At 41.0% G+C, this 26,174-nt stretch overlaps 1 protein-coding gene across 12 annotated transcripts in view; it reads left to right on the top strand.

Annotated features, from left to right (window-relative positions):
* The window catches only part of MLLT3 (MLLT3 super elongation complex subunit), a 131,760-nt gene that overhangs the window by 88,073 nt on the left and 17,513 nt on the right, over positions 1-26,174 (top strand). For all 12 annotated transcript variants that reach the window (XM_077345196.1, XM_077345185.1, XM_077345188.1 and 9 more), the window contains one exon: positions 24,084-24,162. In XM_077345196.1, coding sequence (XP_077201311.1) covers positions 24,084-24,162 — 79 coding nt within the window. The remainder of the gene's footprint in view (positions 1-24,083; positions 24,163-26,174) is intronic.

Below are 26,174 nucleotides of genomic sequence, written 5' to 3'. Positions count from 1 at the left end.
AGGTGGGAGAGACACAAAGGGATTGCATCATTTCTTCCAACACAATTGCCAAGCAGATAGCAATAGTATTAATAACACTGATAGAATGGTGAAGAAAGATGAAGTAGGTTGTGTTATCACTATATGATGTTAATGGCAAAGAACATGGAGACTGTAATGGGAAATGGAATAATTCAAGTCCTGTTTCTGAATACTGCATCCTGTATGCTATACATATTTAAATTGAAGGGAATAAGAATAGAGCGGTGCATTAGCTAGATTTTTTGATCTCTTATTATGTTGCAGGCCGTGTTGAGACAGGTATGCAGATACCTTGCATATGTTTAGTCATGACAGAGATGACATGTATTCAATAGGTCACATCACTGATGGAGATCATTTTTCTTCCTCAATTTGGGATGAATATGAGAATTTTAAAAATAAGATTGAAATCAAAAGATGTATTAAAAGTATAACTATTTAATAATGAAAACATTTAGTGAAATGTTGGACACAAAGCTTGCAAAATTCATCCTCTGCTGTATAAACAAATCATATAGATATTGCATTCAATTCGCTATGATAAATTTGATAAATGGAATGTTATTCTGATTACCATGATGAGTCATAACATTAAAGATCACTCGGATTGTATTTGAAAGGTTGTCACTTGGAGGAGGGCAGGATGCTGTTTCTGCTTGCTGCAGAGGAGAGGACACGCAGTAATGGGTTTAAACTTCAAGTACAACGATATAGGCTAGATATCAGGAAAAAGTTTTTCACAGTCAGAGTAGTTCAGCAGTGGAATAGGCTGCCTAAGGAGGTGGTGAGCTCCCCCTCACTGGAAGTCTTCAAGCAAAGGTTGGATACACACTTTTCTTGGATGCTTTAGGATGCTTAGGGCTAATCCTGCATTGAGCAGGGGGTTGGACTAGATGGCCTGTATGGCCCCTTCCAACTCTATGATTCTATGATTCTATGATTGTGTTTAGCAATTAACACTTACCCATAGTATGTATCCTCAGAGCAAAACAGTTACAGTGTCAAAATAAGATTTGGGATATCTGGCTTCAGATCCCCACTCTGCCATGGAAACTCACTGGGTGATCTCAGGCCAGTCACTCTTTCCACCTAACCCACCTCTCAGAATTGTTGTAAGGATAAAATGTAGAATGGAACGCCCAGTCTACTACCTGAGCTCCTTGGAGGAAGGGTGGGGAAGAAATATACTAGATATATTTTTCAGATCTCCCTACATCCATTGAAATAAAAACCTGATAAACATTTAATCCCATATTCTCAGCAAATGACAGCTATGGGGAAAAGTGAAGAAGAGTGAAGTCACTGCATTGCTCTTATCTGTGTAGGAGCTTACTGGGCTGCCTAAAATGTCAAGGTTCAGTGTTGATTGTTCTGACATCTGAGTTGGCGCTATATTTTAGAAGGCTAAACGGGTGTGGCATTGCATGTGTTGCTTTAAAATGTGACCAGAAAAATACATAAATTATGTGTAAAATTAAATAAATTAATATATTCTAGCACACAGGAAAGCCTCAAACATGTTCTGTCTTTTGTCAGACTGTTTTAGTAAGTTGGCAGAGTTTCTTAAAGAACAATTCCATTGAGCAGGCTGGCAAGTATAATTGTCGTGATCTCATTCTGATGTACAAGCATGCAACATACTGGACACAATTCAAGCAGCTGAAGTAGGTGAAGATATATAAAAACTGTCCACTGTATATTGCTACTATGATTCTAGTTCATACATGCATAGATGTATTCCAAACAATTTTCTTGAAAAACACAGGATGATCATACGGGTTTGTTATGGAGAAGTTTTAAGAAAATTGAAAACTGCATAGGTAAGAAAAAGGCTAGAAAAGTTGCGCCAAGGAATTTCCCCCATCATGACAATGCACCTGCTCATTCTTCGAGGGTAGCAAGGGCTGTTCCACAAGAATTTCATTGGGAAACCTTATCCCAGCCTTTTTCAACCTTTTAACCGTAGAGACACACCTGACATTTTTCAGTCTTTGAGGCATATGTTTGTTAAATAAGAAGTTATTTTCATTTTTGTGAGTGCAGTATGCTAAATAGCAAACCTTGACCGAGCTGAATCAGGAAGTATTCATCTCATTCTTTTCTGTGATTTTGTAGCAATACTTTTTGACTTTCCCTCGCATTAACACCATTGTTTCCTCTCTAGTTTTCTGTGGTTGATGTACATTTGGGGAAATAACCTTTTAATAGAATTGGACACATTTTCAAAAAGTTCTCAATGAAGTATAAAACTGTGCCCATTAAAATCAGTCTTCTATACAGGTTAAAGAAAACTTCAGATTGCTGATCTTTTAAATTAAATAGTCAAGAATAGTGCCAAGTTTCAAAAGAATCCGGGAATGTTTTTGTTTGTGTTGCTTCTCTCCTCCCCAACCAGACTGAAATACATAATTTAAAAGCCTTTCCTATATTCTTTACAGGATTTATCTGTAATCGTACCTCTGAGCCAATGGTGACAGGTAGAAGAAATAAATTACTATGCTTCCAGTTTGCAAAAGTGTTGCCAGGGTTAAAATTTGCAAAGAGGAGCAGAATACCAATATGTTAAAAGAATAAAATAGTTTTATTTAGAAGAGAAACAACTATTTATATAATGAGGAGAGATATTCCTAACTGTCTAATTGTTGTCTGCAGTCATTCAGTCTGTTGTTTGGAGGCAACCAGGGAGGAAGTGGGCTCAAAGGAGCAGTAAGTCTCAAAATGAGCCAATCAGGACACCGGAGGTGATATTTGATAAATATCAGGAAGTTTTTAACAGTGTAAAGTAAAGCTAAATACACATCTCCTTCGATGCCCCCTGTAGGATATTCATATCCTTTTGAATCATGCACACTACAGTTCTTGCATATTCCAACAAAGACCTTCAAATGGGATGCATATGCTCTTGTTCAGAATGGAAATCTAATGGAAGTCTTCAAGTCACTTATGCTGAATAAGTGTGTTTAACTCTCCTACAGCCTCAGTTTCACTTGTTTTTCATAGCCCTATTTTAAACTGTCTAGAACAGGCAATAAATAGCCTGCTGTGGACACATGAGCATTAGCTTTTGACTTGATGGGAGCTTCTCATAGGCAGATGGTGGTCTTTCATGTTGTTTCTATGTGGGTCTTTAATTGTTTCTTTTAGTGTGGCCAAAGCCTGTAAAATGTAAAAGGATGCAACTAAATAGCCACCTTTATTTTTATATAATAGCACTTGTTGTTTTACTGGTATGGCTGAAATGGCATTTTCATTCCATGCTTTTTCTTTTTCTTTTTTCTTTTTCACCAGAAATGCATATGTATATATTCTTAAAACCTGAATTTGACATGTTTTTGCTATGATTTATAAGCATATGTGAGATGTTGTTGCTTCATAAAAGGATTCTGGCCAAAAATGTTTAACTTTAGCATAGAGATGTATAGCATAGCATAAAGTACCCTTATGGATTTCGGGAAAGTAATGTGTCTGAAGCTGTGGCTTAAAAAATTTTAAACTGACAAGTGATCTGGCTTGGACAAGCACCAATAACATTATTTTGACCATTAAGTGTTGAAATGTTTTCCTCAACTTCACTCATTTTCTGGATCCAGATTGCAGTCTCTGATCTTTTCCACACCTCATTGTTGCCATTGTTTCCTGGCAACTTGAATCCCCAGTTGATGCCCCACCTTCGCAGTATCCCTTCTGCAAAAGGACATTTATTTCTGGGAATTTTTTCTTGAATTCAGATCCAACTCCTCTTCATGGGGTCCACATTTCCTTTGAAAGGGGGTTGTATGGTTGTTCCGTCATATTCTTTGACTGCCACTCCTGGACCCTGCCGGCTCGTGGTGGATTACAGTAAAATTATAAAAACCCACATAAAATACATGATACAAATACTGGCAGCAAAATCCAGTCTGTATTCTCAACCCCCCCCCCCACGTATCCATGCCTGACAGCAACCATACACCACTGCCCCGAGGGGGGGGGGTAACTCCTGCCCAGATGTCCAGCACATAGGGCCTATACAGGGAGGGACTAGATCTTCCTGTCCAGGCCTCAACCAAATGCCTGGTGGAAGAACTCCATCTTGCAGGCCCTGTGGAACTGTGATAGCTTCATCAGTGCCCTCAGGTCTTCTGGGAGCTCATTCCAACAGGCGAGGACCAGGACCTAAAAGGCTTTGGCCCTGGCCAAAGCCAGGCGTACCTCCCAACAGATTCAAATCTGCAGAGGGCATAAGGAGATAAGTGGTCCCTCAAATATGCAGGGCCTAGGCTGCAGATGGCCTTGAAGGTAAGAACCAAGATCTTAAACCTGATCCATAAACTAACTAATAACCAACGCAGCTGCCTCAGCACAGGCTAGAAATGGGCCATCCAGGATGACCTCATGAGGACCCTAGCAGCCATCTTTTGGACCAGTTGGAATTTCCGGGTCAAAAGAAGACCCAAGTAGAGGGAGTTAAAAAAGTCTAGTCTGAAAGTGACTGTTGCATGGATCACAGTGGCCAAGAGGTCTGGGGACTGGTAGGGCGCTAGTAGCCTTGCTTGGCACAGATGGTAGAATGCTACTTGGGCTACCCTTGTGATCTGAGCCTCCATAGATAGGGAGGCATCCATTTTCACTCTCGAATTCCTGGCTGTAGGTGCAGCCATAATCTGTACCCCATCCAAGGAAGGGCAATCACGCTTCCTGATCCTGCCCCCTTGCCCCCAGCCACAAGACCACCATTTTGGAGGGGTTGAGTTTCTAGCAACTCTGCCTGAGCCATCCAGTCACTGCTTCCAAACATCTGTCAAATGTTTCTGGAGGGGTTTTTAACATGCAGAAACAAAAATACTTGCAAATAAATTTATGGCGTATCCTCAAGTTTTCTATGGTTAGTGGACATGATAGATTTATTTAGAATACTAGTGGCAAAGGGTCACACCCGGGGTGGCAGCGAGGCCTTTCCAGGCCTTTGGGAAGCGCTCACTCTTCCCCCCCCCAGCCGGATGGCTTCCCAAAGGTCTTGAAAGCACACCTGGGGCCTGTGCGAGGCCTTTGCAGGCCTTTGGGAAGCGCTCCCTCTTTCCCCCCCCTCAGCCGGATGGCTTCCCAAAGACCTTGAAAGCACACCCGGGGCCTGTGCGAGGCCTTTCCAGGCCTTTGGGAAGTGCTCCCACCCGGCTGGGCCTCTTACCTGGCTGCACCCTGATTGGTCTTGGAGAGGCCAGACAGTCCGTCCCCCAAGGCTGTTTCACAATTATTAAGAGGCACCAAATGGATAAGATTTGAATATCTTCCAATGTGCTGTGAAGATAGCAGTTATCCATGTGCTCTTGATTGATGTAAAATTTGTAGTTGTCTATGTTCTTAGTTGTGTACTAGTGTGCTAGATCATTCAGTGCAATGGAAGTTTTTGTTCTGTTTAATTATGGGTGACCCATACAACTCTCTCCCTCTGTTTATAGCTGTGAAAATTACGGCATTCGTTTTAGATCTTGACTATAAAATAAGATAAGCATTAATATAAATGGCAGTTTTGGGGTCTTGGGCTTCATTACTGTGGTTGAGCCTTTAGAGCAGTGGTCCCCAACCTTCTAGTAGTCGGGGACCGCCACCGAGGGTTGGAGAGAGCCGGCGGCCTGGCCGCCGCTCTCAAACGTGCATGCGCAGTTGTCACACATGCGCATTTTCGCCACTAGGTGGCGCTAACGCGCGTGTGCGGCAGCTCCGTGCATGCACGTTTGCGTCGCTGGCGTGCCGGTGGCCGTGCCTGCTTCTTCCCCCCCGCTCGCTGCGGGGGGGGAGGAAGGCACGGCCGCTGGTGGCCCGGTACCATGGCCTTTGCGGCCCGGTACTGGGCCACGGACCGGGGGTTGAGGACCCCTGCTTTAGAGGAGTGGTTCGCAAACGTTTCTGGGCTGCTTCTCCCATGGCAGCCAGGCCACATCCCGGGTGTCCCTCCCATACACGTACAAACATGTATTTCCTGGAATTTGGTTCGCTGCAAATTCAAAACACAGAATTTTGCCTACACTTATTTTTTGTTGTTGTTGTTGTGCAATGATTATATTTTAGCCTGGGGGAAAGTTTCTTTATAAAGTCATTTATAAAAACCACTTTGGGTCTCAAAGGGGAAAAGGAAAGACTGTAAAAATTTCTGACTATTGAGGCAGTGAGAAAATAACTCAGTCTTCTTGGAACTCAAATAGCTCTGCTTTTATCTTTGTTGATTTTTTTAACTGCTTTATGATGAACTTCAATTACAGGATGTTTGATTTCATGAAAATTCTACCAGGCTATTTCCTTTATTGACAGGGTGATAACAGAATACATGACCTTGTTTTTGTTGTCTGTGCAATGTTGGTGATTTTAGGAATATTTATATGAGTGGCTAACTATTGTGTTGAGTGGACAACCCTGAATCCTTGGGTTTCATTATGGATTATTGCAAGTTGAAACTGCTGTTTATGAAAATAATTTGTGGTTGGAAAGAGAAAGCTTTTTTGACAGCTTGGCATCAACATCTAGCTGAACAGAGAAAAATCTAAGTTAGGAGCACATTACTTTAAATGTCTTGGCTATATTCTAAAGTAAGTAATGTAAAAGATGCTGAGTAATGAGAATCAAAATAAATAAAAAATAGATAATTATATATGATCTTTTGATTGGAAGCAGAACTGGGAAAAGTAAAAAGATTAAATTTCTAGGCTGTTACTGTGCCTATTGTGGAATTTCAATACATGCAAATAACTAAAGGTTATACAAATAGGTTTGTATTATATAATTATATAACACTACTGTGGAGTCAGGTAGCTCTCTTGAACTGTGTATGTATGTTGCATGATTCTAACTGCATTCTGCTTTATAAAAATAAAACATTTGTTCTTCATTAAAGAGTGCTGAAAAGTTTTTAATGTACTATTAACAAAATGTGATTTTGATGCCAGTTTTGTTCTCATTCTGTAAGGTGTTTTTTCCTGAATGGATAGTAATTAATTCAGTTTTCATGATAGTTTAGTCAGAAGGTTTCAACTGAATTACATGGTAATTTTAAAGTAGCTTTAAAGTATTTTAAAGTAGCTTTTTACCATTAATATCTGTTTAGTTAACTGTAAAGTACAACTTTATTTTTGGTATAAAAGCTAATAATTTGTCAGTTTTGAATTCTGAGGAGTAATCTGGGAACCTCTAGCAGTGCTATAAATTTTCCAGGTGCTTATTAAATGAATAATCTTCTTTTCCCAGGGTGTAAAAGTTAAGGCATTATCCTTTTAGTACACAATATTGAGTGTAAAAAACAGCCATGATGAAAAAAATTGTTCATATGGATTTTTTAATAATAGGTGTTCATTTTAAATGAATGGCTTACTTTAAATAAGCGGCAGAGGCATAGAAAAGAACATTTTTGGAGCTGGTTTTTCATTTGTCAGGAAAATATGGTATTCTTTCAACAAAATTTGCCACATGTGTTGAAAACCATGGCTTTAGTTATGCTACGGTTGCCAGCTCTGGGTTGAGAAATACCTGGGGACTTTGTGGGTAGAGCCGAGAGTGGGCAGGATGTAGAGCAGGGAGGGACCTCAGTGGAGTATAAGGCGATGGAGTCCACCCTCCAAAGCAGCCATTTTCTCCAGGGAAACTAATCTCTGTTATCTTAAAATGAGCTATAATTGTAGATGATCCTCAGATCCCACCTAGGGACGGGTTTCTCTGTTATTTGATGCAGTTGACCATGAGTTGTTGGCCCATCACCTTGCCAGGACAGGGATATGGAGGATAGCCATCAATGTCTGCTCTCCTTCCTGCAGAACCGGATGCAGAGGGTGGCTGTGGGGGATGAGTGGCTGAGCCCCTTTAGACTCCCTTGCAGGGTCCCATGGGGTGGTGATTTCTTCCACACTTTTTAGCATCTTCATGCGCCCTCTGGCTCAGATGGTGTGGAGTTTTGAGCTGGGTTGTCAACAATTTGCTGATGACACCCAGCTCTATCTCCTCATGGATGATGGACAGACTCCCCCCTGGAACCATTCACCAGATGTTTGGAAGCTGTAGCTGAATGGCTTAAGCAGATTTGCTTGAAACTCAACCCCTCCAAGACGGAGGTCCTATGACTAGGAAGGAAGAAGGCAGGCCAGGAAACATGTTTATTCACTCTGGCCAGGACGCAACTGAACACTGTGTCCCTGGCCAGAAATTTAGATGTGACTTTGGATGCCTCTTGGTGCAAACTTAAATGGACTCCAGGGAATGGTAGAGGGCAGGAAGGCCTGGAGGATCATTGTCCATGGGGTTGCGATGGGTCGGACATGACTTCACACCTAACAACAACAACTGGATGCCTTGCTATCTATGGAGGCACAGATCATGAAGGTATCCTGCCATTCATTTTACCATCTTCATCAGGCGAGGCTACTAGCACCCTGTCTTCAGACCACCTAGCCATGGTTATCCAGTCACTCCCAGATTTTACTTCTGTAACTCACTATACACAGGCCTGCCCTTGTCTCTGATCTGGAAATTGCAGCTGGCAGGGTCTTCACGGGAGCATATCACATCCAGCCAGTGCTGAGGCAGCTGTATTGGTTACCAGTTGCAGCCCAGATCAGGTTCAAGATTTTGATCTTTAAGGTCCTTCGTGGTCTGGGACCCACATACCTGAGGGACTGCCTGTTGCCCTGTGCCCCCCACAGGGCTTTACGCTATGTGGGTTCTAACTTGGTGGTCCCTGTTTAAATACCAGAGATATCAGTAGACTTAATTTTAATGTGTATGTATTGTGTCTCAAGTTAATGTTATGTTTCTATTCATAGTACACTTTTTGTTGTTGTTATTTTACACAAGGTTACCATTGAGATAGATGAATGATTCACAACCAGGTGAATGATTCACAACCGTCCGCGAACCACGCAGGGAGGGAAACCCCCCTCGCAGTGGTGGGGGTCCTCGGGAGCAGCGGGTACAAAGCCATACTGCCTTCTCCCGCGGGCGGCAGACCTCTGGAGTTGGCGGTCGGGCCACGCTGCATGTTGGTGGCGGCCGTGCAGCTCTGGGAAGGGCACGAGCCAGCTAAGCAGCCTTTCGCTAGGCAGGAACCTTCTGGCTACGAGGCGGGGCGAGCAGCCCATACTGGGCTCTTGGAGGCGGGCACTCCAGGGGCTGGCCCGATCTGGCTGGGCTGGTGGTTCCGGTGTCTGTAACATGGCCCAGACAGGCTGGAAAGCACCTGGACAGGGCCGCCCAGATGGCCCTTTCAGAATTAATAAGAGGAACTGTGGTAAGAATGTGGATCATTCATTGCTTCTTTTAATGCAGTTTTTAAATGTTCTGAACTCCTGGTGACTAATTACAAAGCACAAAATTAAATGGCAGTGGTTGTCCCAGAGGACATGCAACATTCCTGGATGGTTTGGGTTGCATACACATGCTATCCTTACGAATGATCACATGTCCTCATGATGTCAAATGATGAAAAGGATGGGAATAGCTATGCATACCTTTTGATTGTAAGCTCCTGTCGTCCTGCTCATGAAGATTAGAATTAGAAAGAAATGTAGCCAAGGCAGTTTTCTGTACATTAGAATGTGCGCATGGAGGATTCTGATAGCTGGCTGTTGATCCCAAGTTAGCAACAGAAACGGCAAAGGAACCACATTTAAAGTAGCACAAAAGAGCCTGAGCACAGTTCAAGCAGGTCCACTCTAACCATAGTTTTGTCATTATTGCCCCCTCTGCTAAATGTTACAGAAATACAGCTGTTCATAAATAAATGTTTCACCCACTGTTATTTTTAAGCCATGAATAATTTATTCCTAAATGGATGGTCAAAATTTACTATTAGCTCCATTCCTACTTGTATCTGATGGTGAGAGCTTTGACTCTTGAAAGCTCATGCCTCAAAAACCTTGCTGATCCCTGGTCCAAAGAGGTAAGATTGGCCTTGATCAGGGCCAGGGCCTGATGGAATGCACTCCTGAAGGAGATCAGGGCCCTTTCAGACCTTGACTAGTTCTACAGGGCCTTCAAGGTAGAGCTATTCCATTGGGCTTATGGTTGGGGCCCAAAATAATCACCAAGAATTGCTGACCTCATCACTGGGAGATGTGAAAAACTCTTGTTTGATATCGGTTTGGTATTAGATTGTTACAGATTTTAACCTAAATGTTTATGATGTTATAATGTTGTTTACCCACCCTGAGCAGTACTTGGAGGGTAGGCTAGGAGAATAATGGACGGACGGATGGACTCAAATCTTGCTCTACTGCAGACCAAAATGGCTGCCCTCTGAAACTATTTAATAGAAAAGCACCAAAAAATGATAATTTGTCAAAATAAAATAAGTGCAGTTATATGCCAACTAAGATCTATCTTTTAAAAAGGAATACCTTCATAATATAGCCTTTTTTGCCTGCCTTATGCAAATTGTCATTTTATATCTTTTGTTTAAGACATTCAATTTAAAAAGATAATTTATTGGGAGATTACAGGGTATGATACAGGTTTGCTGTTTAGTGTATCTAATCATGCACTATATGAATATATACTTTCTACCATTTCCTTGGCTTTGCACATGGAAGGTTAGAGTTTATATGTACCTCTTGGACCACACTGAGTGATAGTTTTATTGTTTGGCATAAAGACAGGGTGATTTCAAGGGGGTTTGTCAACATATAGTTGCTATACCATAAACAGTTATATTTGTAGTAAAATAGAAATTCTGGCATTTTATTGTCACCTCTCTTGTCGCAACAGTATCCTGGAATCCAGTAGTAGAAATTCCAGTATTTTAGTACATGATTTTAACTTTACTCAGGAAAACTTACCTTACATTGATATGGCCCTGTTTTTATGACTCTTTCTGTAGAGTCATCCAATATGCCATTGTTTTTCTTCAGTTTAAAAGCTTTGTCTCCACCCCACCCCCCTCTCCATAGGACTGTTGCCAAACCTCCCATGAAATTATTGAACAATTTTATTTCTGAACATTTCCTTTTCAGAAGCTTGCAGAGCAGTGATGATTAAAATAGAGTTTTCTGCCACATGTAGTACAGTTATAAGTGTATTTTTGAAAATGAGTGATTGCTTCAGCTTTGCATTTTATTGGGCAGAGTACAAAGGCCTGAACTCAGCATGTGTTCGGAGTAGTCCTGGCTTGTATGTTGAAAGTTGGTTATAAATAATTTCCTGCTAATCAGCTGCCAGCAGTAGAAGCACCTTTTACCATTTCTTCCTGAATTATGAAAAGCAGGTATTGTATTAGCAGGGGCAGGCAAAGCAGATTAAATCTTATGCTGGATTTTGGGATATCGAAGAACCATTTTCTATTAGTCACGAAGATCCATTGGTCAAGATTTCAATTGAACCAAGAAGCTAGTACAGGGGACACAGTCCTTGATTGGGGTAATGGTGGATTTGAGAAAATAGAGAAAGAACTGCAAGAGGTACACTCGAATTCCTACCTGTTAGGTTTCTGTTACGAATTAGAGGTACAGGAGGTTTCAGTGATTACAGGCATTCCCTGAAGAGCATCGTCAAAGAAGGAACACTGCCTTGAGCTTCTTGAAGATGGGAACAGGATAAAATTTAATGGCTTTCACTTGGAGGAATCTTGTGGCACTTTAAACTCATCTGTTGTGGTGGTAAAATCTTCTCTTAACAAGAGTTTTCCTCAGCATATGCACAATCTCTGATGTTTTTAGACATCTGAATGGGCTGTAGTTTAAGATAGTCCATCATAACAAATGGTGAGTTTTTTATATTATTTACTGCTACTTACCCTTCTGGAGATTTGACAAATTTCATTTAGGCAGTCCTGATGTTTGTGATTTTAAAGCATCTTGTCCATGGCCACCATATCTTTATGGTATATGTTTTCCTTTTCCCCCTGTGTCCGTTTCCTCCCAAATAATACGCTATTTTGTATACTATTCCTACCCCTATCAAAATGTTTTTAATAACATATTGGAAACTATGTTAAAACTAAAAGCATGGAAATACAATTTTTAAACATATGTTTTTAAATATCAGCTGCATGATAACATAAGTCAGCCATTCCCAGCCAGGGTTACATGTAACCCCGGGGTTACTCCAAAACCCAGAAGGGTTGCTCCAGTTGGGAGAGATTTATTTTAAAATATTATTATAATTTTAAAAAATAGGGAGGTAGTTTTCTCTGTACTTGGGCAAGCCAGCTCACCCCTCCCAAAAGGGCTAATGTCTTTTGGAATTTGTGTGGCAGAATTGTTGAAATTACATAAAATGGAAAGGAGTGGTATCAAAGCATAGGTAAGACAGCTTACCTGTAGTTTGGTGCAATGAATGTTCGTCTGTGCTACACATAATTTGTGTTAACTATGGTTCACTTGGTATGGTGCCCAAGTTGACAGAGCACCATTATGGCCATTGCTGTGGCAGTGTAGAGCAGATGGAGAATAAAAATGGACTAGGAGCTAAACCACAGCTAATCTATACAACTTGAAGCTTAGACCACCAATTAGTTAATGACAAGGTTTGTTATGATGCATGAATTGAGCCAGAGACACTGTCAGGGATCCAGTAATGGGAGTGGATCACCTGCAAGCCATAGGGGGGGGGGATAAATAAGAGAGAATAAGGTAGAAGACAGCTACAGCAAGAAAGGGCAGGTGCATAAAATCAACATGCACAGGTCATGGCAATCTTAGAAGTACCAACATTTGGTTGGATGAATAAGACGGCAAAGATTTAAGATGACTAATGAGCATCTCTCATAGTAAGAGAATGTCTTCCAGGTTTCTGGCTTACATCTTACTCTGAAAGCTTTTCTTCTGTATGTGACAGTAAGAATTATCTGCCTTTTAAAAGGCTGGCCTTGCTTTCTGATTGGAAAGAGGCAAGGCCAAGACTAAGAATTCCATATAGAGGCATGCAGAATCCTCTGATGATGTGTAATTTTGAAGATCCATGCAACGATCACTTCTAGATTAGACTTGTAATTCGCTCTACACAAGCCTACCCTTTTCCCTGACAAGGAAATTACAAGTGGCACTGGTCCTCACTAGTCATCTTGGAGGGCCCATGTACAGTCGTTGCTGAGGCAGCTGCATTGGTTGCTATTTTGCTTCCAGATCAAGTTCAAGGTTTTGGTTTTGACCTTTAAGGCTATATGCAGCCTGGGTCGTACCTACCTGCGGGACTCCTTATAACTCCCTGTAGAGCTTTTCGCTCTCTGGGTATCAATCTGCTGGTAGTCCTGGGCCCCTGGGAAGTGTGCCTGCCCTCAACCAGGGCCAGGTCTTTTTCAGTCCTGGCCCCTACCTGGTGGAATGAGCTCCCAGAAGAGCTGAGGGCCCTGCCAGCGCTCTCTGGTTTCTGCAGAGACTGCAAGTTGGAGCTCTTCCTCCAGGCATTTGGTTGCCAGGCTGGAGACCAGGGTAATAAAATCGGGTCCTCCCTTATTTAATCAGTACCCCCCCCCCCAGGCCAACATCTCCTGGTGACAACTACTTGAGCATCGCAACTGTAAACAGAAGAGTTTAGGGGTTGCGTAGGGCGGGAGTCATCAACCCCCGGTCCATGGCCCGATGCCGGGCCTCAAAGGCCTCCCCCCGCCCGCAGCGAGAAGGAAGGGAAGAGGCAGGCGCAGCCGCCGGCATGCCGGTGACGCAAACGCACGTGCGCAGTTGCCGCGCATGCGCATTAGTGCCCCTGGTGGCGAAAACGTGCATGCGCGGCAACTGCGTGCATGCGTGTTAGCGCCACCTGGTGGTGAAAATGCGCATGCGTGGCAACTGCGTGTGCACATTTTCGCAGCACCCAGGCCGTCGGCTCTCCCCTCACGCCAAAGGCGGTCCCTGACCTGAGAAAGGTTGGGGACCGCTAGTGTAGGGGATAAAACCATTGCCGCCATCTGTTGTAATAGTTTTGTCGGCAAGATGGGGATATTGTATTTTTATTGTTTTATGTATTTATTGTAAACTGTCATGAGCCAGCTGGTCAGAGAGTGGCAGCATATGTCTAATAAATAAATAAGAGCTATTTGAAAGTTAAAGTCATATCTGATGCAGAGACAAGGCAGAAAAAAATAATTCACAGTGGACATGAATTGCTGTCCTTGCCTTCTTCCTGTGAATTATGCATTCTTGTAGAAGAGACTGTCTTCTTCAGATAGGTGCTTTGGCAGAACCATTTATGGAGTTGGGAATTTTTTAAAATTAAGCTTCAGCCTTTCTACTTTGATTTTCAAGAAGTTTTCTGTTCTTTAAGGTTTTTCAGACAATTGTGTTTTTCCTACAGAACCAGCAGGAATGAATGGTTTACATTACGTGAAAAGATCAGGAGTTCTGTTACTGTTGCAGTCAACTTGAGACACTTGTTTTAGTTATTTGTTTACTTTCTATCATTCATCGTTATAGATGGACTCAAGGCAAGTTTAGTAAGGAATTATTCCATCTGTGTGCTACTGACACACTGTGGTTTTTGATAATAATAGCTGGGTAGCGACTTCTTTTGCAGATTAGATTCTGGGACAACTAAGAACAAAATCCACTGTGTGAGATAAATGACCACATAATTGGAGTAAGTTAAAAAATCACTTAGTTTTTAACCTTGCCCTGTAATCATGAGTATGTGTTACCAAAAGTTTGGCAGCTGGTGTGTCAGTTCATAAAGGGAAAAATTAGAATATAGGTATGGCAAGAATCTGGGCTGTATTATCATGATTTTACAAGGACCTTGTAATTGTTTTGGCTTACAGCAGAACATTTGTAGGGAGAGAAATGATATTCTGCTGTTAGATGTTTAGACAAATTTAGAGGATCTCAGGTTTGGCAATTCAAAAGATAAAATATTGTGAATGTGTGTCATGAGAAAGAATGGCTAAATGATCTACATCCTTCTGATCTTAACATAGGAACTCAATCTGAAAGAGATAATTAAAGAGTGTCCTCCATTATCTGAGTGAATTTTTTTTTAGCTAAAGTACTGGGATATCTCTTCTGATACCTTAATACTATGAAAGAAGATTCTTTGCATAGTTGAAGATAATGGATACCAGGGATGAGTAGCCATGGAAGTAGCTGAGAGTTGGATCTATATTTTGCCACAAGCTTATTTTAAATGGAATTTAAAATGGCATTTCAGGTCAACAAAACTGCTGCATTTATTTCTAAAATTACTTATTCTCAATGGCAACCTTTAAAAAATGCATTAGTGCTATAACTTATAAAAACAAATATTGACTTTAAAATCTTCTTAAAAGGGTAAAGTGTAGGCATCCTCCTGATCTTCAAAAAAGTAAATGAATAAGTTTTATGAAAGCCATTCCAGAAGGCTGGAGCCATTGTAAAAAAGACCAAAATTGCCTACGGTAGATCTAATAAGTTTGGTGCAAAGGGACAATCCGGGGGGACCTACAAGAATGTGGGCTAACTCGTTTATAGGTTCGTACCAGGAGAGATATAACTACCCAGTAGTACCACCTAAACAGCCATATTTTATTTTAGCAACTTCCGCATACTTTGAAAGGATACCCATGTGTATAATACCTTGCAGTAATTTAATCTGAAAATTTCAGCTGTCCTTAGAAGATTAGCAGTCATCTACTACTAATACTTCTATATAGTACTAATAATCCATCATATAACCCCCTTCATGTGGCAAACCCAAAACAATCTGAAACAGTCATGTGACATCCTGAGCATGACTCAGTAGACCCTCTTGGCATTAATGTTGGAATCACCTCAATACAGTAAGTCTTAGTCTTCTCAGTACTAGGCTAGAGATTACTTTTGCTCATTCCATGAGGACACCTGCAGGTGAGCTAGTACTACCTGTAGGATACCCAAACCATCTCTGGGAACTAGTACAAGATAAATGATGTTATTATTTTTTAATCAATTTTAGTGGGCATTTGGACAAAAGAGATGATCCTAGGAATTTCCAATCAACCGTGTTCCCCATTGATGGACAGAACTGGCATTTATCAGTTCAATCCAGCCAAGTTCCTCTCACATGTACCAGGCCTGACTTTTCCTCTGCCAATAAATTATAAAACAAGAAGACTTTCTTCCCAGCTGTGCATTATACAGCATAAAGGTTGATCTCAGAAACTCCCTAAGAATGTGGTCTCTTATATACCTTAATATATACTGTACAATGTCTGAAGGTAAAACTCCCCATTGTATTTTGTAAGAGCAAGATCATGTCTGATTAATCATTTTTTAAGTATGTAAAATTGGATGTATTTGTACAGGAAGACATCTACTACAGTAGTTATATATTTCAGAGAACTTGGTTAGTAAAATTTGCTTTGGCAATAAACCATAATCAGCAGAAAACTCCTGCAAGTCAAACATCACAGTTTCAGCCAAAGAAAACACTTCCTGTACTGGGTAGCTTTGCTTGATTTATTAATACCATTTCCAGCTCTTTTTGATCTGTATGCATTTTAAAAGAAAAATATTCATCAGGGAGCCTATGCATAAGCAACCAGTGTTGTCTGTCCATTCCCAATGAAGAGTTCCAACAAGGTGTCACTTGAGTATCTATGGCGAATTGCCATGGATGAAAAGGTTTAATTTGCCAAATGTTACTCAAGGACCTTGGAATTTAAACTGAGAGGTCCACTGGCCCATTAATCCTTCACTATCTGGCTCCAGCTTGCCCAACTATTTTGTGACATCAAGGATCAAAGCCATTGGCATGGAGCATGCCACCCTGTAAAACTGAAATAAGTTTGTCCCCCACCACTCCCCTCCCAATCAACTGCTGTTAATATTGATTTTCTGAATTACATAGTATTTGACATCTGGTTTTTTTGTTGCAGTACTTAAATCTGACAGGTGACTTACAGTTATGTTTTGTTCATTTAACCATTGATTTTCTTGAGAATTTGGGCTAATCTAATCATGGAAGAAATTTCCATTTCCACATGATATATTTGTTTAGAAAAACATTTCCATGATTTCACATATTGTTTTTAGCCAGTGGCATTACATTCGTGCACAACAAGATTCTTGTCTTCTGGCTTAGTTCAAATTCCAAGCTGTTCTAGAGAATGGAGTCTGGCTAGGTGTGTTCTATGGTTCTCCTTTAAGACTTGTTTCTTCTACAATTTCATGTAGAAAGATTATGATGAAATAAAATCCCCAGAGCTTGGGGTGGGAGATAGTCTGGTATAGTCTATTATTTAAAACATGGTTTCATTAAACCCTGGGGTTTCTTGATGGCCCAGTGAAGGTTTCCTGAATGGATAGTAATTAATTAATTTTAATGTGTTTTTTAAATTTGTTAAATATTTATCAGGTGATATGACCATACATGTTCATGTCAACCCTCCCCCCCTTCCAAAATGGCCACTGATGGGCCTGGAAGGGGAGGGGCCCCAGTTGGTTGTGTACACAGCTATATTTCCCAACTTATTCCACACAATTGCACTACTTCTGGGGTTTCTTGAAGCCTGAAGAATATTTCAGGGGTTTCTGAACGGTAAAAGAAGTATAAGAGAGGCTGGTTTAGAAACATAATGTTCATATGTAAGCAAAGAAGTCTCTTGGCCAACAAGCCTGTAAACTATATAGGTGACCTATAAACAACATTGAAGAAAGGCTGGATGGTATAGCCTGATCTCAGAAGTTTAGCAAGGTCGGAAGGGAGACCATCAAGGAAGACAGCAGAAGAATGCAATGTCAAACCATTGCTGCTTACTTGCCTTGAAAGCCCTTTTCTGGGGTCACCACAAGTGAGCTGTGATTTGTCAGCACTTTAAGCACACGCATGAACAACAGCAATATAATCATTTCTTCAGATTTGTGCCTTAAATGAGGAACTAGTAATTTTCAACCTCAGGAAACAAAACAACTTTACAAGGAAGGCCCAGAGGATGCAGCAGCTGAGACACAGGCAGATTTCTCACAGCTGAGAAGAATGTTGGGAGATAGACAGCAGATAGGCAGCAGTGGGTGTGGCCAGAAGACAAGGCAATGAGAAAGAGAAGGAAAAGATGCAGGAAAGGCCTCTCTTTCTTTTTATAGCCTCCCAAGTGAATCAGGTGGAAGGGGATTGGATACAGGCCATGAAGGGGTGGAACCTGTAAATCCACATCAACCAAATAGTTCCATTTCTGCATCCCCTCTTTTCCATTCAGGGGTGAGTCATTTTTAGGGTAGGCTCATTCAGATGGTGTCATTCAGGCATCTACTGGTGGAAGAGCTCTGTCTTGCAGGCCCTTCAGAACTGGACAAGTTTCTCTAGGGCCCACAGCTCTTCCTGGAGCTCATTCTACCAGGTAGGGGCCAGGACTGAAAAGGCCCTGACTGGCTGAGGCCAGACACACTTCTCTAGGGCCAGTGATCACTAGCCAGTAGGCCAGACGAAGGTTCCATAGCTTAGTGTCATGGATTCTGCTCTTCCATATTGCTTTTTGCTCTCTGAATTTAGCAGGGGAGCAACAAACAACACTGCAGGCTGGATTTGCCCCAAGGTACACCAGTTTATCCTAGATGTTCAAAGATATCTATATCTTGTTTTGTTTGTTTTTGTCCAGCCCCCTAAAATCTTTTCTTTTGAGGGCAGCCTTTTAAATTATTAGGTAGTTGCCTTTGGAGTTTACATATGCTGTTGCCATCTGGTAGAAAAAAGCTACTTCCTCTAGCAAACATGGTTGGCTTTTCCTCTTCTCCTTTCCCATTGCTAAACTCATGTTGTAATCCATGCTCTTCCTGGGAGTCCTTCAATCACCAGGAGCAGCATTTCTGGATATGTAGTAGGTTACATCAGGAAAAGGATCAGAAACACCCATTCTCTTGGCAGAGCTCCAACCTTTGTATTTGCCCAGGACCACTGTGCAAAAGAAATGAGTCTGGAAATGCAAATGAAAGCTGTTGTTAAAGGTGATTCGTACTATCAGCACTATGTTCCACTCTAGGTCATTACAAATACAAATAAAACAATATTTCTCCAATATTACATACATAAAATTGTAAATATGGGCTACTGAGTTACAATAAGAAGAAAAATATGGTGTATCGTGGAGACTCTTGTAAAAATGCTTTGGCTCGGATCTTCCTGGCAGCCAGAGCAAAAAGTGCCACCCTATATGAAGCATAGGGGTCGGCATCTGATGATAGGTGACTTTGTCAAAATCAGAAATAGGGTATAAGTTAGGTAATAACTTGGCAAGCCGAAACATAGTGGGGCAGGTCCTCCATGGATGAATTTCCACATATACACATCCATTACTTGACTGGCTTCCATTTTTGAAATAATTATTGTATTTGATGTGTTCAAGTGGCTAGCCATGTCTGAAGTAGCACAACAAAATCATAGTCCAGTAGCACCTTTAAGGCCAACAAAGATTTATTCAAGGTGTAAGCTTTCGAGTGCAAGCACTCTTCCTTTGAGCCTGAGGAAGACTGCTTGCACTCGAAAGCTCACGCCTTGAATAAATCTTTGTTGGCCTTAAAGGTGCTACTGGACTATGATTTTATTATGCATTTGACGTAGTGATGTGTACAAAATGAATTGGCTTTTTAAAAATTATTTAGGTCAATTTGACCTGAATCAAATTTGATGTATAAAGAATTCCATGGTCAATACAGGGATTTGGGTTTGGCAACATTTGGGTTTCCCAAATCAATTCAGCTCCATTATAACCTCTGGAACCATTAAATGCTATGGGGAATCTAGCCTGTCTCAAAGGAAGGGTGCCTCCATCCTCCATTGTTTCCTATGAGGGAAAATAGCAAGGCAGTACAAGCCCAACAGAATGTCCCAGAGAATTTCTGCAACGGAAGTGGAGGGGAGGGCATTTCTGCAAGGCCAGGCCAGCAGCAGGACCACTGTACCACTGCCTAGTAGGACCAGTGCCACTGTAGCAATGCCAGCCCATGAGGACCAAGTTCACATCAGATAATCTGAGGGGGGAGGAGGCATTTCTGCAGGGACAGCAGAGCCAACTGGAATCAATGTATTACTGCCCAGCAGCAGAACCGAGTGCCCCACTGTGGCAAATGGTAGCTCACCAGGGCTGCAGCACAGAATCACAATCCTGGGCAGAATTGCACTGGTACTTCTGTTGGTCTTAGAGGTGTATTTGTATGCTAATTTGCTGCCATTCCTGACAACTATCTCCTCCCCACTCTACCTATATTCAAGGTTTGAGAAAAACTGTTCCAGTGTACGCGCTGAAATGTGCATGCACATGAAAGCATATACCCAGAATTCAGCTTTATTGGTCTTAAAGGTGCCAGTGGACTCAAACGGGCTTGGGGTGTTGGGGACTTGGTTCACTTCTGAAGTGAAATACGCAAGTAGCTATTTATCTTTTTAAAGGGCAGGAATGGATCAAAATGAGAAAATACAGTTTGTAGCAACTTGAAATTAATTATAGCTTATATATATTCATAAACAGGTTTCTATTATGGTTGCTTCCTTTTTCTTGACAGAGGATTTAGGATAAAGTAGAAATTCAGTGGGAAAGCCTTTCATGCCCCACCGCATCTCCACTCCAGGAAAAGCTATACTTGTTGGATGCTGTTTGCCATCGAGTTAAAGCATCCTAATCAAACTAAGAAAAAATAGTAATAACTCAGAGGAAGTTCAGTTGAGTTAACTGGAGACAAATTCTTGAAATATAAATTTTTGTAGAACTTACTAATGATTGCTAACGTTGGCATTGTTATAAATTTTTGGCTGTCACGCTGTAGAACTAACATGAAAACTTTAGATAAGGAAGATACGAGTATGGTAGAAACAAATGGACCAGAATAGAAAAGGAGGATGGAGAAAGCAAAAGGTTTAAATGAGCGACACTGGAGAAGCAGGGCCAAGAAAGAGACATGAGCAAAGCCGGCCTCGGGAGAGGGCAAAGCACTTGGCTGGCTTCTCAGAGGCTCCCGTTAATATAAATACATTTCTGCGATATTTTGAGCATCTTGCCAAACTTGTCCATATTTCTGTTTTGCACTGGTGGTTGCTTCTCTACTTTCTTCCCCTACACCACTTTGCATCTGTTCCATTAAAACTTGAAAGGTTTGGCTGCGTTTGCAGCCTTTTATTTAATAAAGAAGATCATTATCCTGTTTGGTTCTTGATTCTGCATTTGTTTGGGTACTCCAAGTGGATGGAGTTTGTATATGATGGGAGAAGAGGGATGCTTCCCAGTCCGTTGCGTATATCTTTCCTGACTATTTATTTATTTATTATATTTATATACCCCTTTCCGAAGGCTCAGGGCGGTTTACATAGGAACAAAGAACAATACATAAAACAGTCTATAAACAAGTGAATATTTTACAATAATAATACTAATAGTTGTAACCATATAAACAATATAAAAAATGCAACATACTCTCATCCATACACGATAGTCTGCAAACCTATCATAGGAATCCTTGCAAGCTTTGCTGCCCTGAAGATTATGTGCATTGTAACTATTTTACTGATTTTTATATTGATCTTAATCTTCAAAAGGTTAGTGTCATATATAATCCCATCCCTGTTTTTATCCTAACAACTCCATGGTTTGGCTAAGAGATAATAACTAACCCAAAGGTGAGCCTCAGTTCAGAATAAGGCTCCAATTTCTAGCTAGGCCTCTGCTGTGCTATCTGGACTCTATTGCTGTTTCACTCTGGGGTTATAAAGAGCTCACTGGGGCAAAGTAATACTGCAAGTAGAGTTTACATACATAGGGAAGATTTTGATACAGATCAGGGCATACCATCTGCTTGCCTACAACTTTTGTTCATCCAAGAGCAACAGATGTTAACTCTTTTTTCCCCAAAAGCACAGTGAGACAAAGATGTTCAATTAACTTTCCTCACATTCTTTCACTCCTTTTTTTGGGGGGTGGGGGGATTGTGATGAAAAGCTCTTAAAATCCTGTTATTTCATTATGAAGGGCAGCAATAGATTGATTCATGGCACAAGAGCATTTGTTAGACTTATGGAAAATAAATACATGAAAAGTCCATGTTGGCTGTAAATTTTAGAGGCCAGGTATTGCTTCTGCTTTTTAATCAGGGATTCAGTGTTTAGTGAGCATATCCTGGATCAGGCTTTCTCAACCAGGGTTTCTGGGATTTCTTGATGGCCCTGGAAGTATTTCCTGAATGGCTGGAAATTAATTAATTGTGTATAGATTTTTTTACATTTTTAAAACATTTATCGGGTGATATGACCATATATGTTCAACAACCACCCCCCAATGGCCAACGATGATTCTGGGTGGGGAGGAGCCCCAGGTGGGCATGAACACAGCTAAGCTTCCCAACCATATTTTTTTCTGATCGTGCCATTTCTGCAGTTTCTCGAAGCCTGAAGAATGTTTCAGGGGTTTCTCAATGGTAAAAAGGTTGAGAAAGGCTGCTTTGTTAATATCCTAGTGCTTTGTTAACTTAGACAAAACCTGAGCAGGTTTATTGAATTCCCACTAGCAATACTGAGGCATGCTTCTACTGCAAGTCGTACTTGCAGAATACGTACATGTAGAATACCTCAGCAGAACTGAAATGCCAGAACACAGTGAAGACCTTTCCTTAACCCATTTCTCTTGCATTCCTTCTAAACGTAATTCTTTGCAGTCTTCAAGTGAATACAGGTGTAGCTTCTTAACAGCACTGATGTGGAAGTCCCCCCTCACTGCATTCAGTCCACAGTGAAGTGGCAAAAGCCAATTGTGAACGGCACCTATTGCTAGGTGCCTGTGGTGTTGCCAAAAAATCTTCCCAGGAACAGTTGTGCACCTTTTAAATAAGGAGCAGCTGAACAAACACGCATGCATACAGCACTGTTAATTTTTAACAGTTTAAATTAACTAAATTGAAAAGCTTGCAGGAAGCAGGAGTGACAGACTGACAACTGAAGCAATGTACTGTTTTCTAGCATGCATGTTCATTGTTTCCCTTTTGAAGCAGGCAGGAAACTAGACTCACTTAGTACCTGAAAGGGTCTTCCGTGAGTTACATTTTTATATTGCCAGTAGCATTGTCCAGGAGCTGAAGGTGTACTGAAATTCAGGTCATGGCAGTTTTTCAGTGATGTGCTGAATTTGAAAGGGTAGGAAGCAACAGCTGTTGCTGTCTGCCAGGCATTGTGTCTCTGGAGCATTATCTCATGTAGTCAAAAAGACACATGCTAGATAAGTCGCTACGTGAATAAGGCACTTCAGGCTGCTGCGGAAGGGGAGAGTAGAGAAGTTTGTACTTCGTGGAAGGACATTCTTGTGTACTTTTTAAAAATGGGATCTTGATAATCCATATTCTAAGAACTCCATGAGGATCATTGATTCAAGCATCATCTGAGGCACAGAACTTGCAGAATTTCAAGCAGCCATTTTAAAAAAAACCCTGTAAACTGAGGAAAGCATTTTAAATTGGGTGTGGATGAAGTGTGCAGTGGTTGCTTGCTGTGGAAATGTATTTTGTGCACTTAAATGATAAATGTGTATATAGTATCTTATCATAATAGATAAGTAAGTCAGCGTACAGAACTGTTGTTGCTTACTGCTGCTAAGCAAGATGCAGTGGTTTTGAATTACAAAATGTTTGGAAATTTTATGGAGGTGAAACACTTAACATTCAACTTTTCTTTAGGATATATATTCTAAAATATAGCTTCAATAGCTCAGACTAATCTGATCTCACTAGAGCTTGGAAGTGAAGCAGTCCCAGTTAGTACTTGGTTAGGAGACCACCAAAGGGCCAAGGGCTTCTTATGCAGAGGAAGGCAATGGCAAACCACCTGTGTGCTTCTCTTGCCTTTGAAACCCCATGGTCCTAGGGTCACCAAGAGTCTGTGTTATGACTTGATGGCCCCCAATGTCTCCCTTTTTGTATATTCATTCACAAATCTTGCAACTTGTCTTCAGAGCTCTTCAGCACGTCTGTAATAATGTGCCCATTGTCTTTGAAAACGTATTATGCTCTTGTATGCATGCAAGGAGAAGAAAAGTTTTGTTTGCTGAAATAATTGACAGTTCTGTGGTAATATCAGTTCAGAGAGTTTAAACCTGGTAAAATAAATTGTGATGTCACTTGTTGACTTTTAGAGCTAATTCGTGCACTGATTTCCTTTTTTGTTCTGCTTATTGTCTCCCCACCCTCCTTCTCAAGTCTGAACAGCCTAGCCCTGCCAGTTCAAGCTCCAGCTCCAGCTCCAGCTTTACACCTTCTCAGAACAGTCGACAACAAGGTACAAGTAAGAAGAGAAAGTGGCTTAGCATGGAAGTCAGGCAAATGGAATAGAAGGTGTTTCAGGGCTGCACATCTTGCCTTATAAAATCTTAAGTACTTGTGTTCTGTTCAGACTTATAATTTTCATGAGCTGGTTAATGTTAAAACCCAAATGCTCATGAGTTGAATCTGATGAAATGAAGCCCAATAATTTTTAAGACCATGTATGTAAGTACATATTGGAATTAATATATATTTTCAGAGTGTAGCTGTGCTGATCTGCAGTAGAACAACTAGATTTGAGTCTGGGACCATGTTAGAGACCACAACATCTTGAGAATCAAAGCTCCCTTTATCACCTATTCCTAGGATGTTACATGACTCGAATATGGCTGTTCTAATGGATATCTGTTACGTTAATTTCATGAGTGGGATTCCTCCATTAACATAAATAATGTTATTCAGAGCCCCACCCAGGTATAGGCCTTCCATGATCAGTGATGGTGGTTCCATTACAATAACAAACCATGGTTTGTCATTGGGAGACACTAGGGCTCTTTGACCTTGCATGTCTCCCCCTCCCCCCCAAAAAAACCTTACTCCTATTCTTGCATGCAGCTCAATAACAAAACCCTTCAGTTTTCATGCTAAACATTTTGTTTTTACATCTGAACCACAAACTCTGGTTTATCCTCCAGACTAGGATTCTATATCCTGGCTTTCAAGTCCAAACATTCCAAGGTTCATTCACATAATAAAAAATTGTGATTTCATTATTTCTAAATTGTGCCATATGTTTAGAAATGTCATTGAGGCTACTGCAGTGGAAAACTGTGAGCTTATGGCCACAAGTTGAGTTGCTGTAGCTCAAAATTATATGTGAGCTGGTTTTTAAGTAGTAGAAAGAATACACAATAGGTTGGCTCCTGCATTGAAGGAATTTGTGGAAGCAGTTTTTCCCTGCCATCATGTAGCTACCACAGATTAACCCCAAAAATCCTCTGCTGAGGGTCAGGGGGACGTTTCTGAACAAAGTAGCATATGGACTGTATGAAGAAGGTGTAATTGAACAGAACACCTCCTTGGAATTTGTGATGTGGGTTGTTTTGGGAAAATATGAATTGTAAAATATTCCATTTCCCCCCAGCGCTCGAAACACAGCATGAGCTGATTTAACATGTGTATTTTGACTTGCATTTAATAAAATATTTTAAAGTATTTCCTTATACCCCAATACAAATATTAGATTAGGTAAAAATACATTGTGATTGAAATGTTATATTCAGAAACTCAAACCTTTCTGTGACTTTATTTTTATTGGAAGAATACTTGTGAAAATTTAAAGACAGTCGCATGCACTTCCCTTATACCTGCTATACGCTGGAACAAAGGCACTGAAAACACTTAAGCTGAGTGCACCCTAAGAATTTATCATTATACATTTTGGATGTGGTTGTCCACTCATCTGCTTAGCATCAGTGTAGCATGCTGCATTTACAAAGGAGGTACAGGGAGAATTGAAATTCCTGTTCCTTCTTGCAGACTCCCATATTGCATGGCATTTTGTTTTGGAGAGCCGCCTGACACTCAGCACCAGTTTTCAGGAGGCCTCTGGGGTGATGGTATAGTAGGGGAGAAGATCTGCTTCCTCAAAGCCCTTCTATTTTTAGGAATTATAATTAGAATTAGTGCCATGTCTTTCAAAAACAAGGCCATGCAACAGTAGTTTACTTCCTTCAGACAAAGTGGACGGCAAACACTTTTGTCTCCACTGCTAGTAGCACAAAAGAGTTGTCAGTCTTAACCTTGCAAAAAAAAAAGTATCGTAAACTCAAGAGCATAATGCCTCTTTCAGGTTCCAAGTATTAATGTCAGAAGACTTCAACAAATGATTTCTTAGACTTTGTTGACTTTGGCTTTGCAGCAAATTGCTTTGCAGTTTTGAAAGTCAGAATTTATTTCTGCCCAGAGACCCTGCCCTAACCGGTTTACATATAAATAGCTGAGAGAGTTCCTGTTGGATCATTTTTA

The sequence above is a fragment of the Paroedura picta genome, chromosome 7, assembly GCF_049243985.1.
Source record: "Paroedura picta isolate Pp20150507F chromosome 7, Ppicta_v3.0, whole genome shotgun sequence".
NCBI classification, from domain to species: Eukaryota; Metazoa; Chordata; class Lepidosauria; order Squamata; family Gekkonidae; genus Paroedura; species Paroedura picta.
The sequence above is the reverse complement of the archived record's forward strand: the minus strand, read 5'-3'. Positions and strand labels throughout refer to the sequence as shown.